This window comes from Eleutherodactylus coqui, chromosome 13 (genome assembly GCF_035609145.1).
Source record: "Eleutherodactylus coqui strain aEleCoq1 chromosome 13, aEleCoq1.hap1, whole genome shotgun sequence".
Lineage (NCBI taxonomy): Eukaryota > Metazoa > Chordata > Amphibia > Anura > Eleutherodactylidae > Eleutherodactylus > Eleutherodactylus coqui.
Window position 1 is genome coordinate 29346637 of NC_089849.1, and position 15902 is coordinate 29362538.

The following is a 15902-nucleotide window of genomic DNA, read 5'->3' on the forward strand; positions in this document are numbered from 1 at the left end:
AAGAAGGGCCAAAATACGTACTGAATAGGCAAGTTTCAGTCAGTAAAAACTCAAGCCCCGTGTTAATGAACCCTTAAAGAGAATCTCTGCCATTGACTAACCTTCACTATACAATTAGCATATGTGAAATCTAGTAATGCTGCAATAATGTCCTAATTACCTTTTTGTTGGAGTTGTATACTTAGTATTTGCTTTGAAGAAACTATTTGTGGAAACTGTTAACAGGCAGGATACTTGGTTCTGACAGATCTTATTAGTATTCTCATTCATGAGGAGACATTCATAAAACTTTATACCAGTTTCTGGCATAAAAAAAAGTTTTAAAACTTTTCAGAAGTGGGGATTTTGCAGAGACTTGTAACTTTTTGCGTGCGCAACATCCTTTATGTACAATTTTATGCCAGAAACTAGAATAAATTATACCGGAAATGAACATCTGATAAGACATGGGGTAAATTTTATGTTCGTGCACATGGAGGTGCCGAAATGGACCTAATATATGAAGAGCCATCCACCTCTTTATATATTCAGTGTATCATGTGTAAGGGGAAATCCGCCAATGGAAAGGGGTTTCTGCCCCTGCAGAAGATGGGGGGTCTTGGCTCGGGGACCTGTAGCAGCAGCTCTGGATCAGTTACAGGCTCCCCAGCTAGGGACGCTTCCCGTCTGAGTTGGACTCCATACCCATGGGTCTTTGCGTATTGGTGATTACAGGCCTGTAAGGGTGCTGTCAAAGGCTTATAGCTACAAGAACAGTTCAACTTGGCTATTATTGAACGTTAATGGTCAACTTATAGTGCGGTTCTTATTGACCATACAATGGGTCAAACATATGTCAAAGTTCCAATATTGCCCTTTGAGCAAGGTAAAAGTTCTTGAACAAATAACGTTACCACAACTGCATACAGTCCTCTCCATAGACCAGGAATTTCAATAGGATAGTAATGGCCACTAGTACAGTGCTCACTCAGCCAGATGGGCATAGTTGCTGCTCCCAGGGAAGGGGGGGGGGGGGGTGTCATGGTGGTGGGCCCCAGGATGCCCATATCCAGACACAAGCCAATCACTAGGTTGTAAGCCAAGAGTTCTTATGGGGGGGCCAACTCTGCACTGGAGCAATTGCTACAAGCTGAAGTTCCTATGACCTACTGGAGATTGTCTTCCTTACTGTAGACTGTTGTTGCCGTACTTTAGAAGTAGAGAAAACAAAAGTGGAGTGGAATGCCGCTATATATATCCAACCCCTAGAGGGTCTGCACCCACGTGACCACCATAACTTGAACCATTCTTTCTCCTAGCACCACACATCCTTATGTGCAATACAAACACTAAGTGGAAGTGTAACCTCAATGGAAAAACCCTTACAGTATCATCGCCTATCTAACTGAGCAAAACGTAAATTACACAAATCGCATCTCTTCTCCACTTATGCTGATGGAAATTTTAAGACCGGCATCTGAAATGCCGGTCTTAAGAACACCATGAGAGAAATTTTATTATCTAGACAACTGGCTTAGTCAGACTGTGAATCTGATTACTGTAAAGTACAATGCTAAAATATTCCACTTGTCGCATGAATATTTTTTCTGAGTGGCATTTGTGTGAATTACAGTAGGAACACTGGAAGGGAAATGATGGTTCTTGCCTCGCTTAACCTCACAGTGCATCCAAAACTGTTTAGAACATAGACCATGATGAATGTCAGCAGCACATTGACACTTTCCAAATAGTATATTTTTGTACAAGCTTTTTTTTTTTTTTTTTTTGGTGTAGAATGCAGAACAATGTCAGACAAAAAGAGTATCTTATTACCGGTCTCAAATTTAGTGGGAAATGACTTTCCTATTTCTACTTGTAGTTTGGGAAAACCGAGAAAGAGAAGGGAAGAGGGCATCCTGTATTGCACTTGAATCCCCTCACAAGAAGAGCAGTGTTGATAATTGTCGGTCTGTGTCCTTTAGCGATGAGTCCGCTCCCAGCAGTCCATCTAAAGGTAAGAACTTGTAGTGAACTCATTGACTTGCTGTATGAGAGCTTGTTTTTTGCAGGGCAAGTTTTTATTTTTAATGGCACCACACTGAGGTACATATAATGTATTACTATTAGCCTTTTTTTCGTGGGGTGTGTGTGTGGGGGTGGGGGAAGAGACGCCTCCTTTCCCCTGGAAATTTTACCATTGTTGGTTTTTGTTTTCATGGTCTTCAGTTTGGTAAAAAAATAACAATGATTTGCTTATCTAGATCAGCACAATTGCTGCTCTACCAAGTTTATATAGATGTTTTTATTACTTTAGCATAAGCAATTGAATCTGCACTGCCACATTCTAAAATCCAGAGCATTTTTGTCTTGACGTCGACAAAGCTATGTGGGGTCTTGCATTTTATGGGTAGAGCTATTGCTAGCAGTTTGCGGTACATGTGACTTCTGGATCACTTTTTGTATGTTTTTTTAGGAGGTGAACGAAAAGAAAATGGTGTGTGTGATATATATATATATATATATATATATATATATATATATATATATATATATATATATATATATATATATATATATATATATATATAATAATAATTTTTTTATTTTTTTTTGAGGATTCCATATTAAATGGGCTGAGACCACTAGGGGTCTACATATTTTTACCCGTGTGTTTTGTGTGTTTGTTTGTTTTGTGTTCACCAAGCAAAACAAATGCCAAAACATATTTTCTGCATTTGGATTGTTATGGATGCAGTGATATTGGTTGTCACTAACTTTATCAGCTTCTTTTGCATGCAAATGAGCTTCTGGGAGCTGTTGCAGAACTCAGCAGGAGGTCTGAGCTCTGTAATTGGCTCTATTGTTCAGCCAGGGGCTCCTAAGAGAGAACAATGTAATCTCTAGCTCCCCATGAAGAATTCAGCACCATGGACAGCAGACACAGCATGGGGCCCTTCTACATCAGCTGTTCTGTTTGTGGGGGTGACAGCTGAGAACAGCTGATACAATGTTACAATTTTTTTAGCTGTAATCAGCTCTCTGGCAGAACAGCTGATGAGCAGGACCACACACTGTGTTCTGCTCGAACAATGGTTTTCAAGCATGACTGAAAACAATTGTTCAGCAGAAAACTGAAAGATGGGCACATTTAGACACAGCAATTATTTAGACACACAAATCAATCTTTTGAGCGATTAATCGTAGTCTAAATGGGCCTTACGACCGCAACCGATTAGACTCTGCTGGAGGCGGGGTCTACTAGGCTGTGTTATATAGCACTTAAAGGCTGGATTTGCATACATATTGCACGCAAAAAAAATTGTACGTGAATGGGTTTATTCCCATGCACACATTTCATTTGTGCAAAAAATACATAGCAAGCTTTTGCGCATTTGTGAAGGCAAATGGCACATAGTGAACTAACTGCCCATTGCAATCAATGGGAGCGTGGTTGTGTGCTCTTCTGCACACATAAATGAGTACTACTTGCATGCGCAAAGAATATAAACTTGACGCCTATCGTGTTGATGCACTTGCACTCCCGTGAAGACGGCCTATGGCCCTTATCAGGCCTCTGGCTGCCATGGGAAGCCGCTTGTACCTTGCGATTTGATTTCAGTTGCTATTTATTATGGCATGTAAGGGGTTAAACTGCCAAAAGCTGAGATTTCTCCGTTCCTGGCTGTTGGAGCAGGAGTCTGACGCTGCTACCAACAAGCCCAAACGTGTATGCAAAAAGGTGCATTGGTTGTCACTAAGGGGTTAATAAGAGACCATTGCCTTTGAAGCTGCTGTGCAGTGGAAGGAGCCTCTGGGCTCTGAAAACTTACAATTAGAGTTAATTATAAAGTAATATGTGGACAACATTATCCCCATTGTTCCCAGCAGCCTTAAAAGGGGGGAGGGGATTACAAAACGTATTTCTAGTGCACATTCCATATAATTATACAAAACTCCCAATTTAACTAGAAAAAGGCAATGGGCTGTAATTACATAATATGGGATGCAGAAAAAGTCCTGTAACTGGGATTGAGAGACCCTGGCGGGGACCAATATTTTTTTTCAGTGGTCTGTACTATTCATGTCTTCAGTAGTATTACTACTGCCATTTATTCGGCATGTTATACAGATCTGTAAGGGGCTCTTACACTGACCACTTTATTAAAGCCCCTGGCCCTTTCATGATTGGATCTGCTCTGTATGGAGATTATCCCCGTGCCCCTGGAGTGCAGCATGAAATCACCTGATGGGGTTTCTGTGGATCAGTTTCATGTGAATCCACATTAGATGGTAAAAATCCAGCGATTGAGCGACTTCCAACGAGGCCGGGTCATCAGTGCTAGGCTAGCTGGGCCGGGATGTCACTGCCAATCTTGTAATGTGGAGAGTATACTGAGAATGGTGTGATCAAGGGAAAAATGCCCAGCAAAGGGGATCTTGTGGACAGAAACAACTCGTTGATGAAAGGGGTCAGAGGAGGATGTTGGGAATCATTTGGACCAACATATGCTGCGCATTCAAGGAAATTGCAGCGGAATAGAGCGCTGGTGCTCCAACTAGATGCTGTCTGAATGCTCAACTCGTTGCTCATTATTAACCCTTTGCAGTCCAATTTTGGGTTCAGGGTTTCCTAGGGGGCTTTCTCTTTCTGCCATTATTCAATGGCGCCATCTGCTGGCTAGAGCCAGTACTGCGGTATGTGACATCCTGGAGAGGGCCCCGACAACAGAGTGGCCAATCTACAGTAAGAATACCCTGCCGGACGTCTTTTGACTTTGGAGCTGTACAGCCTTCAATCAGAATGTCTTTAGACGTCAGACAGTGGATTGGAAAGGGTTAAGGATGGGCTATAACAGCAGATGACCAGTTCCAGCGCCAAAGAGAGCTGTCTAAGACAAACAGAAAAGCGAAACTCCAGTGGACAAAAGGGCACATAAATTGATCGCTGAGCAGTGGACAAACCTCACCTGGTCAGATGAATCCAGATCTCTGTTCATGGGAGATCAGAATTTGGCACAAGCAGCATGAATGGATGACCCCTTCCTGTTTAGGCTGTGGAGATGAAGTAATGGTGTGGGGAAGGTTTTCTATAGGAAAGCTATAACCTATTGCTGCAATACTGAAGGTCAAACTCCAATGTGCTGATAGATATGGGAGGCCTTATAGTAAAGGGACCATTCCTATTCAGGATATAGCCACTTATAGGCCCATACTATTTTTGTGTTTGTGCACGTATGTGTTTGTTAATATTGTATTTGCTGCCATTCTGCATGCTGCATTTTTTTTTGGGGGGGGGGGGGGGGGAATGCTACAAACAAATGCAGATGCCTTTAACTTTCTATAGGTTTTATATGGCTATCTGGCCACAACAGGTGCTACCCCAAGGACACAGCCCTTATGGCCTATCCTGTTGATACTATGTCATGAATATCTATGATGAGAATAGTGCCTTTCACCTTGAGTGAAGGTCTGCTCATCCCATCCATACATGTTGGCCTAGAGCGCATTAGTTGAGACACTACAATGTATATAAATAAATATATTTTATGGGGTAGTCTATCCTAATTCTTTGAGTAAAGGTGAATTGGCACAGAAGCTTCCTATTCAAATGAGTTGTATGGGATTACTCATGATGGAGAATGTCCTCTCCGTAGAGACAGTTTTCCACACAGCCTGGGGTTATAAGGGATTGGCATTGGGAAGGGTAGTGTAATGACATTTTAATATATGGGTTTAAAAAGCTAGAATTAACTTGTGAATGTCTATGCTACAGCAGTGGACTGATCTCCACCTCTGGCTTTCCAGCTCTTGCAATACTACATCTCCTAGCAGGTGGCTATCTGGGTATACTAGGAGTTGTGGCCTTGCCACAGGTTGGCATAGACTACATTGCCAATTGGCACACTGTCTATTGGGTACTCGTACACTATTCCCACACTCGCTATCTATAGTCGGTTCTATCAGTAAAGCTTTTGTCCCCGCAGGGTTATGAGACGCTCCATATGTTTTGTGTGACTGATTATGTTTTCATTTAATTATTGAATATTTATTTTCATGGGGGTTAATTATATCATATTATTTCATGGTGGCACACCCTGGTGAGGAACAACAAACACTTCTCGTGCAGGAATACAATGATGTCATTTTCTTCTCCCCGTGGTTGATATGAAGCTTTATGATCACACAATTAGTATCCATAGGCCGACACACAAGCCAAAGTCTCCTGGGACATACGATACAGACAGATGACGCCTTGTTACTGTTATACATTGGATGGATCCTATACTAGACTGACTGCAGCCTTGGATGACTTCAGAGAATGGGATCATCCTTGCACAATTTTACTGATTTTTGAGTTACAGCCCAGAGCTGAACTTGCAATTCTGCTACTGAAGCCTGTCCGCACTGGGATCTATAAAACCAGTAGACTGGACAGATTGGTTGTTCTGTTGTACTATTGTTCGAGGCCTCAGGCATTTATGACCCCTTTTACAACGTACAAAACACTTCAGAATATGGACGCAACTGATCAAAACTTCAACAACTTGTTTGTATGTAGTCAGGTAATGGCTGCCAAATTGGTCCTAATCGGCCTTTTTGGGTATATTGATCTCAAATCTATGACCAGCTTAAACTGAGCTCCTATTAAAGTGATCCTCTGGTCCTGGCCAAATCGCTGCTTAGACTACCAATGCAGTGTGCATCAGGTAGTCAGACACTAAGTGCTGATCTGATTGGGCAGTGCTGACCAATCAAAGCAGTCTTATGCGAATGATGCAAACTAATACACAGTGGGCATCAGGTAGTCAGAGAAGCTGTTTGGCCAACTTTGTCCAGGGTGGCTTTATGTAAGGATGGTTTCACATCTCCGGCAGGGCTTCCGATTTCCTGCTCCTGTTTACAAGGACCTCTGCAGCCAACAAGCAAGTATTTTTTTTTTTTTTTTTTTTTGCTTGCATAAATGCCCCAATCTTGTTTGCTGGCTGATCCTTTGCATTTTACATGGTCTGATCAGGGAAATTAAAGCTCATGCCCAATCAATGAGTCGTGCAAAAGTAAACTTTTACTGTAGATGACCCATCCTCCGGACAGGTTATTAATAGTTGATCGATGGGGGTGCACTACTCTAAATGCCTCCCGATCTGCTGATACATGGACCCGTTGTTTGTGCGGGCAGTTCTGGAAGAAGATGGCGCTGTCTGCATTGCAACAGCCTGAGTTGGGAGTTGTGCCTACAGTACCAAATTGGGCTACTGCCATATGGACGGCACTATCTACGCTAACTGTGGGCCCAGGAATCAACTGATGAGTGGCAGAGGTCCACTGCTCAGGATCCACAATCAACTAATGACGACCTATCCTGAAGATGCATCATCAATAGAAAGTCCCAGAGAGCCTCTTACAGTTGTAACTAATGGTGCTATAGATCAGAGGTCCCCAACTCCAGTCCTCAGCACCCCCAACAGGTGATGTTTTCAGGATATCCTATGGTAACACCTGCGGCAATGTCTGAGGACTGACAATAATTACATCACCTGTGCAACACTGAGGAAATCCTGAAAACATGACCTGTTGGCGGTCCCTGAGGACTGGAGTTGGGGAACACTGCTATAGATGAAGGGCAGAAGTTGAATGAATCGACAGACTTGGTGAAGCTAGGGCCATGTTATCTTCAGCAGTCAGGTTTGTTTGTATCCTTAATTTTGCCATCATGGATGTGTCAGTAGGCACTGACGTGCAACAGCTTCAAATGTAACTTATTACACGTAGAACCGGCACATGACAGTTATAGTATGACCATGTCGTGAAAAACATGGATTAGCAAAAGACCGCTGCTTCTTGAAGCTGTTGTGCAGTGTAAGTTTTCCCCCAGCCTCTTGTATGGTGAACAGACTTCACTCAAGTCCATTATTTCAAAGGCTTACAGCTGGAAAGCCTTAACCCACTGAATGTGGAATAAGACACGTTTAGCAGATGGTAAACGATCTGAGAGTTTAAAGGTGGCCTACCCTAAAGGTTAAAATGCTGCCATGGAGCTGGACTGTGACTTGCGCCAAACTGCACCCAAATCTGTACCAGTCTCAGCACAGGGTATGCTTTTGTGGGAACTTTTGAGAGACTATGCTAGCACTGTAAAAGGTGTTGGAACTACAACCGGCATTGTAAAGAGCAGAGATGGAGCGCTGCTCTCCCTGGAGGTGCGATAACTACTCCTGCAGACTATCTGCAAATTGACAGGTGCAGGACCAGACTTGTGACTGTGGTACAAGGAACCACCTGAAGTGTACAGTATGTGATATAGAGGGATCGATCTCCACCTGATGTAGGAACCATAAGGGGGAGCAGCAACCGCAAGAAAGATCCTGGGATGATATGCTGAGCAACAGCAATATGGGCTTTTACAAACTCTGATAGAGGAACACTACGGATTAGCCTGAGTTGGTGAAGTCAGTACTTCCACGCAAAATATGTAAGTGAGGCCAGCCTCAATGTGACTGTAGATGTGTACACAAATGAGTACATTAACTGGCCTGTTTGTGAGAAGTGGAGATCTACTAATCTAGGAATAGCGTCCTCCTTAAGGAGGACAAGGCTAGTGACCTGATGAAGGTGGGCTGACTAGGTATAAATACTTCAAGCAGGTTTCATTTTCATACGTCCTCCTTCTGATGGACTGCTACTCTTTGTGAGCTGTTATACTGTGCATTATGTAACATTTGGATGGCTTTCTGTTCCACAGGACTGTTCGTTGTACTATATCTTGTTCCTGCATTATTCCATACTGTGCATAGTGTTGCTCCTAGGATTTAGATGGCTGTAGCTAGTAATGGGTGGTTTCTTCATAAAGGTTAACGAATTGCTTGTAACTATAATATTAATCATTCTCATTTCTTTGTTAGACATATCTTATATGGCTTTGTAACTCCTCCTGCTGCATCTTATGTTGAATCTGCATCATGATACATGGTAAAATGCAGCCCAAAATCACGATTAACAGTAATAACCTTTAGACGAACGACCTAATCAGTTCAGACCGATTTTAAAACTTGTGGGAATAAGTTGAGAATTTTCTAACTTTTCCTATTGTTGCCCAATATTCCCAAATATCTTCCAGTGTATGTTCCAATAGCATAAAAAAATCAGATCACTGGTGAGATTGGGGGAAAGTTTTCCTGTCTAAGGCCATCTGATGCACCCCAGCCACTAAAAGGATGCACTGCTGCCTAACGTATGGGTTGCCCTGCATCCTGGAAGTGAATGTTTATACCTACGCTTTAGACCATGTCTCTTGAACACTGACTCTCTAGATCTGGTTCTGCCTGACTTAGTTAGTTATTTGTTTAATTATTTTAGCCTTGCCAACTATTCCAAAGGTCGGCATTCTCCACCAACCCCGGTCAAACTCTCAGAAGCGGCTCTTCTATATAATTCTGGACTTTGGACATTGACTGTAGTGAATCATATGTTTTTGGATTAACAGGAAGCAAAAAGTATAACTAGTGTTACTCTCTAGGGCAGTGCCCTCTGCAGCTTTCCGGGCATACTTGGAGTTGTACTTTAGCCTTTGGTGAAGGGTCACAGGTTGGAGAACTCTGATGTAGAGTATTGCCATCTGTAAAGAATTTCCTGATCGAATTGGTAAAGTGCTAACCGTGTAATGAGTCACAGAGGTGGCATTGTGCCTGTATTGCATTCAACTTGTGGGTTTTTGTTGTCTTTGTTCTGAGACTTGCCGTAAATGTTGAAATGATTGTTTTAATGTGCCTAAAACAGCAACTTGTTCACATGTGACTTGTAAATGTAAATAAGGGAGATGAAAATGTGACATGGAAACAAAGAACCAATAGAGGGGGATGACTCTGCTGTAAATCGGTTTAATGGAGAACTTGGTGCCTGAGGATATGGATTCTTATTGGACACTCAATTGGCTTCTCCTAAATCCTGTAGCTATGTAGGGGCACACACCAGGAGCGGTGGACTTGATGGGGCTGAACAACTGGAGCTTACATTTACACTGAGTGTTGATTTGCTTCTTTTCTCTAATACTTTTGGTCCCATTTTTCTATCACGTTTTTAAGATTTAACTTTTTTTTTTTTCTTTTGTAGATCCAGTTTCTCCAAAGAGGAAACCTCAAAGATCTGGTAAGTACCCATCTAGTGTTATGTGCTTATTTCCTTATTTCTTATGCATACAGTAGAGGACCAAACCACTTTAGCCGCCCCTGTGATGTGGAGGGATAATCCCCCAATTAATATTGGTGTTGAGCAAGCTAACCGTCAAACCTGAACCTCACATGTTCATCTTGAGTGAACCCACTAAAACAATTATTCCCCCACCCTCTTTTCTTCCTCTCATGCAGTGCTGGGGCCCTAGGTTCAAATCTGACTAAGGACAACATCTGCATGGAGTTTGTATGTCCTCCCACCCTCCAGAAACCTAAAAATAGGCGAATATAGATTGTTGGCCCTAAAAAGGGACAGACAATATCACTGATGTAATATGTATGCGCTATATGAATGATTTTATTCTGAAGGAGAAATCCACACACATACAGGGAGAACATACAAACGCCATGCAGGTGTTGTCCTCAATCAGATTTGAATCTAGGGCCACACCACAGCGCTCCACCAAACCAAACTTTTTGCTGAAATTCGGTTAACCAACAGTGCTAAGTGACTATAAATATAATATATAATTATTATTTTTATTTTTTTTGAAGATTCCATATTGTTAAATGGGCTGAAACCACTAGGGGGAGACTGCCTGGAAATACACTTGGTATTATTGCATCCTGGCCATTCAAAAGCTTGACCAAACATGTAATCTATGGAGAGACTGCATCCGCTTTGGCTCATAATAGCCCCTATCCTAATGGGATAACACTAGTATAGCCTTTACAGGTTCTTCCATGTTTAATTTCTGCATATTGACACATTTTACTACAAACTTCACATAGAAATCCAAGGCTTGTGCTGGATTTCTGTTGTGAATGTGTTTGCAGCAGATCCACAAAGATTAGGGTCATGTCATTCATTGGGGGTAATCCTTGGCATTGCCACCTGAAATTAGTAGCCTGTAATCTCAGTGGCTCCCCCCCCCCCTCCCCCTCCTTTCTATGGTGGCAGTAAAAATGTGCTCCCAGAATCTTCCTTTGTGTATATAGTTTAATGGGATTTGTGAAAGACTTGTTGCTTCTTCTTGACTATCCCCTGCCCCAAAATACATCACCTATGTGACCTTGCTGTGCTTGGATAATGTTGATTTACTAAAGGGCAATTAAAACCTATAGCATGAAATGCAAAATAAATAGCCTGCCTATATCTTTACAGGGGATAGTCTAAAGATCATGAATAAAGTATCACAAGTAGAAGTGAAGAAAGGTGAACAGGCAGAATTGAGCTGTTCAATCCAGGGGACACCCCCACTGGCTGCTTCCTGGGTGCGGAACAAGAAACCGGTAAAGAACTGATTTATAGCGCTGTAATGTGAAATCTCAATGTAACTTTCTTCTAATGGAGACTTGATGTTGAGGTGGAAAGTGACTGTCCCAAACTAGACAATTCTATGTACTCCTCCACTTTCCCTCCCTTCTCTAGTAGCCCCAACTTGTATTTGGCAGTCTTGGGGCCTTTTTACACGGCATGATTATTATGTGAATAATTGCTGGAGTGATTTGCATAATTTGGTGTAAACTCATGCAGACGATTGGCAATAAATCGTTAGACTATCACTGATTTGGATCTTTTGGACACAAGAAAAAATCATTGCTTGTCTGCTGTAAAGGCCCATTTAGACAAGGATTATCGCTCAAAATGAGTCTTATCAGGGATTCACAGTGGGATACAGCTGATACTATTGTTTCGGCTGTATCCCGCTCCCTGATGACAGGCTGGGTATGAAGAACAGAGCGGTCCAGCTCTTTTCTCCATACCCTCCCGGAGCGCTCGGCTGTATAACAGCCGGACGCTCCGAGCAGGGAACAGCTGGATGCAGAAGATAAGGGGCCCCTCCAGTGTAAATACTTGCCAAGCCAACTAGATATGATCGCTACTTCACCACTGGTTGCATACGTGTTCCAATTTATCTTGCCATGTAAAAGGATCCTAAGTCCGGCGTCACACGGGCATATTCGTGCGTGCCTTATGCAGAGGATGGAACCCATTAATTTCAATGGGTTTGTTCACACTTCAGTAAGCAGCATGCTGTACTTTTCTGTGAATTTGTGGACCAAAGCTCCCCATAGATGTCAAAGGGCGATGCGCAAATGTATGTGGAGAGGTGTGTTCTCGCTGGAAAAAGCACATCTGGAACTCATTAGACAAATTAGCCATTTCAGTCAGTGCACATTTGTTTGCCACATGCAAATGAACATGCCATGCGGGCGGGAAAAGTACAGTAAAATGCACAAAAAATCCTCGTTCAGTGCACAACATAATTGCAATGAGGAGCGTGCAAATGTGCACACGCTCGTGACGCCGGCCTAAGGATGCATCTACATAAGACTATACTTAGGCATTTTTAGCGCCCGACTGCCACCCCAACTACTCACTCCTCTGCTTTCACATAGGGGTGATAGCCATTTGGTGAATGGAAGGGGGGCAGGCCGGAGATCTCTTCTGCTTGCCCACCTCCATTCACGAGTTGGTGGTTCTGGAATGAACTGCCTGTTTACACGGAGCAAGAAGTTGGTCATTAGTAGCTTCATTTCAATGAGCTCAACTAACGAGCCGGAGGATCGCAGCCTCCCCAAAGTGATAGGAGGCACTTTTGGCAGAAATGTCTCACATCTGGTAGTACATCGCACGAGCGTGATATCTGGCCAAGTTTCACAGCCTGACTTTGTGGTCGGCCGTGTGTAGGATCGCAACTGTGCCGGAGTGATGGGAGGAGTCTTTAATACAAACTCTTCGCATCCGTGGAGAACATTACATGAGCGTGTGAAATTGGCCTCAAAGTACCTTAAGTCTCATCAAAAATTTCTCCCCAATTGACTATTGTACACCAATCGGGGGAGGTTTGAAATCTTCATCCTGGCCGGTGTGTGAACTTAAAAATGGTCTGGCTAAGTCACCTCACGTAGTATAGAAATAAACTATAACCTGGATTGCATTATATATGCCCTAAACGTGTTCTTTGCAGCACCACAAGGGAAATGACCCGTGTACAGTGTTAATCTGCCTTCCTTCCTCCCGCATACACACAGGACACTGGGTATAGCTAGATTAGGAAAGGTCATAGATAAGTCTCTACAGTCTACTTCTCATAATCCTGTACTTCAAATTCTTGAGGTTGTGGAGAGTCCTCGAATTTGTGCCGTGACATCGGAGACGGAGAGCCGCCTGCTGATCCGAGAGGTGTGCGAGGAAGACGGCGGCAGTTACACGCTGTGCGTGCAAGACCAGACTGGGAGCGTCCAGCATCACACTCGCCTCACAGTTGTGGGTAGGTATACCGTGGAGTTGCATAAAGACAAATGGTTATCCTGTACTAGAAGAGGGGTTGATGTTGCCCATCACAACTAATTAGAGTTGGACCTTTTTCTTAAGCAAGATATATGTATTTAGAAGAACCCTGCCTCTACATAAATGTGAGATCATGTGAGCCATATCTTGGCTTTTGATATCTTGATGTGCCAGTCGGGGATCTGGAAGATGGCATGTACAGTATATAGGACATAATGTGGTGAAGGCAGATGGGTGGTAAGGCCATTGAGAAACACTACTGTTGCCCTACCTGTCCACAAAGGCTCAACTATCCCACAATGGAAGCACATTCGATTCCATTGCACATATGTTTAGAGAAGACGCACTTTGGGTTTTCTCAGAAACGTGAAACCTTGTAAAGAACTACATGCATGTTGAGCGCTGATGTGGCTTCAAAGAGATATTTACATTTAGCCACCGAGAAATTCACTTTCCTGACTAAAGCTCTTCACGATCACTTTGAATATGGTGAGTCCGCTGACAAAAATCTAATGTATTTGACAGCTAAAGCAGACCATAAACTGTAGATGGCCCTCAATCGAACGAGCTATTCCAAATGACATCCCTCACCCATACCTGTGTATGCTGGGTTTACCCGAGCTTACATATGCTGTTACTAAAGAAAGGGGAATAAGCCACTGTTGGATGCCCCTGGCTTTGGCTTGACTCCCCAATAACCTCAACGTGCCCCACCCTTCTTTCCCTCTATTTCCTGCTAGAAGAATAGGAACTTCACCATACATATTAGATGGTCGAGCAGACCCACTATATTGGTGGGTTCTGACAACCTTCATGCAATGTTTATGGGATGGCTTAATTGTCCACAATGGAAGCCCTTAGGCCAGACAGGACTGGATTTTAAGCTGTCACGTCCTTTGATTTCCCTAAGTTGTCCCAAAGTCTTCCAACAACTACTCGTAAAATAACATGCATGTTTGGCCGAGTAGAACATCTATACTTGTTTGCAATTCGTCTGACTGCTAGGCAATTCTGGATGCAACTCATGTCCCACCAGAACCTGGTGCCATATGAATCTCCTGACAGCAGCTTCTCTTACTACTGAAGTAACGGTACTCCTTATACATGGGCCAATAGTTGCTCAAGTAATCTCTCGAGTGATTGCAGGTGACTGGTCCATGTTTAAGCTCCCCTAAAAACCAAGCGATTGTCAGCCCATGTCAGCAGACAGTCATTCATCTATGCCTGTTCACTCTGAATGGAGGTGGGCAGCCAAAAGAGAGATTAGCGCTCGGTCGCCATTCAGTAAGCAATCCTCAGTCCTGTGTGAAGGCATTGGAGCGATAGTCGTTGGAATAGCTGTTGGATGCTTAAGCACTTGACAGTCGTCCCACGTAAAAGATTCATGATTACTCGCATGCTCCGCTTAGTATGTATGTTTATGAGAGTCGGAGGACTCTGTCCACCCAACAAACTGTTCAACTATCTTGGGTGTATACACAGCTTCAGGCAGGGGTGTAGTTGAGGAAGCTGGTATGGCATATGGCCCAAGTGCCTGATGCCTAGGGAGTTGCCAACAACCCCGGGTATTTGACTACTAGGCTGGGGGAGAAGACTAGATGGCGTCTCCCTGATAAAGGAAAGTCCAGTTACATATATAACTGCTTTGTGTGATCTACTAAAGCTTCTATAATGGTTTGGGAGGGGGGGGGGGGGGGAGAGTTCAGGCTTTTGGGTGGGATTCCTGCCTGGAAATGCGACTTCTGGCGATGGATACAATGCAGTTATCCAGAAATGCAATATATCGGCCTTTGAAGACATCAAAAGCAAATGATTGTGAAAGCCGTTGACTATCTCACCATTATCCTCATTTGCTTTGCTAAATTCACTTCTGTAGACTGATCTGCTGTATCACAACCTCCACAAAATGGTATATAGTGTATGTATATTGTCAGGCCATTCTATAGAAAACTTTATTATTGTGTTACTACAAACTCCTAAGTGTAATGGGTAATGCTCCTAGTCCTAATGTAATTTTTATTTAATTCACATGGGTCATATAGCACGTCTATCTGAAAGTGGGGAAAACTGGATTTGTTCTAGAAGTCTTCAAGATGTCTCCAAGTGTATTCCTGGTGCCCCAAACTGGTCCTAGGCCTAATCTAAATGGGGACCAAGTTGGGCAGGTGGTAAAAGTCAAGAAAGCGCCTGACCCTCTGTGACAACCACTGCTGCTAAGAACATTGTGTCCGCCAATAGATTTGGGGGCCAGAGTGCCTGTGCATAGAATGTGCCTGGGCCCCTTTCCCCACAATGAGATTGGAGTCAGCATATCTATTATAATCTCTCTAAGGATTTGTGAATGTGTATTATATAGAACACTATAATTACACCTAATATACACCCACAAATACTTTATAGACCACATATCTATCATAACACGTTGGGTTTCAACACAGCCGCTCAGCTCTACTACGCCT

The 15902-nt window shown here is 43.1% G+C and overlaps 1 protein-coding gene across 1 annotated transcript in view; it reads left to right on the plus strand.

The window, feature by feature from the left end:
* The window catches only part of LOC136587344 (myosin light chain kinase, smooth muscle-like), a 67705-nt gene that overhangs the window by 38345 nt on the left and 13458 nt on the right, over nucleotides 1-15902 (plus strand). The window contains exons 10-13 of the mRNA XM_066585913.1: nucleotides 1859-1993; nucleotides 10087-10122; nucleotides 11311-11438; nucleotides 13270-13423. Of these exons, the coding sequence (XP_066442010.1) occupies nucleotides 1859-1993; nucleotides 10087-10122; nucleotides 11311-11438; nucleotides 13270-13423 (453 nt within the window). The remainder of the gene's footprint in view (nucleotides 1-1858; nucleotides 1994-10086; nucleotides 10123-11310; nucleotides 11439-13269; nucleotides 13424-15902) is intronic.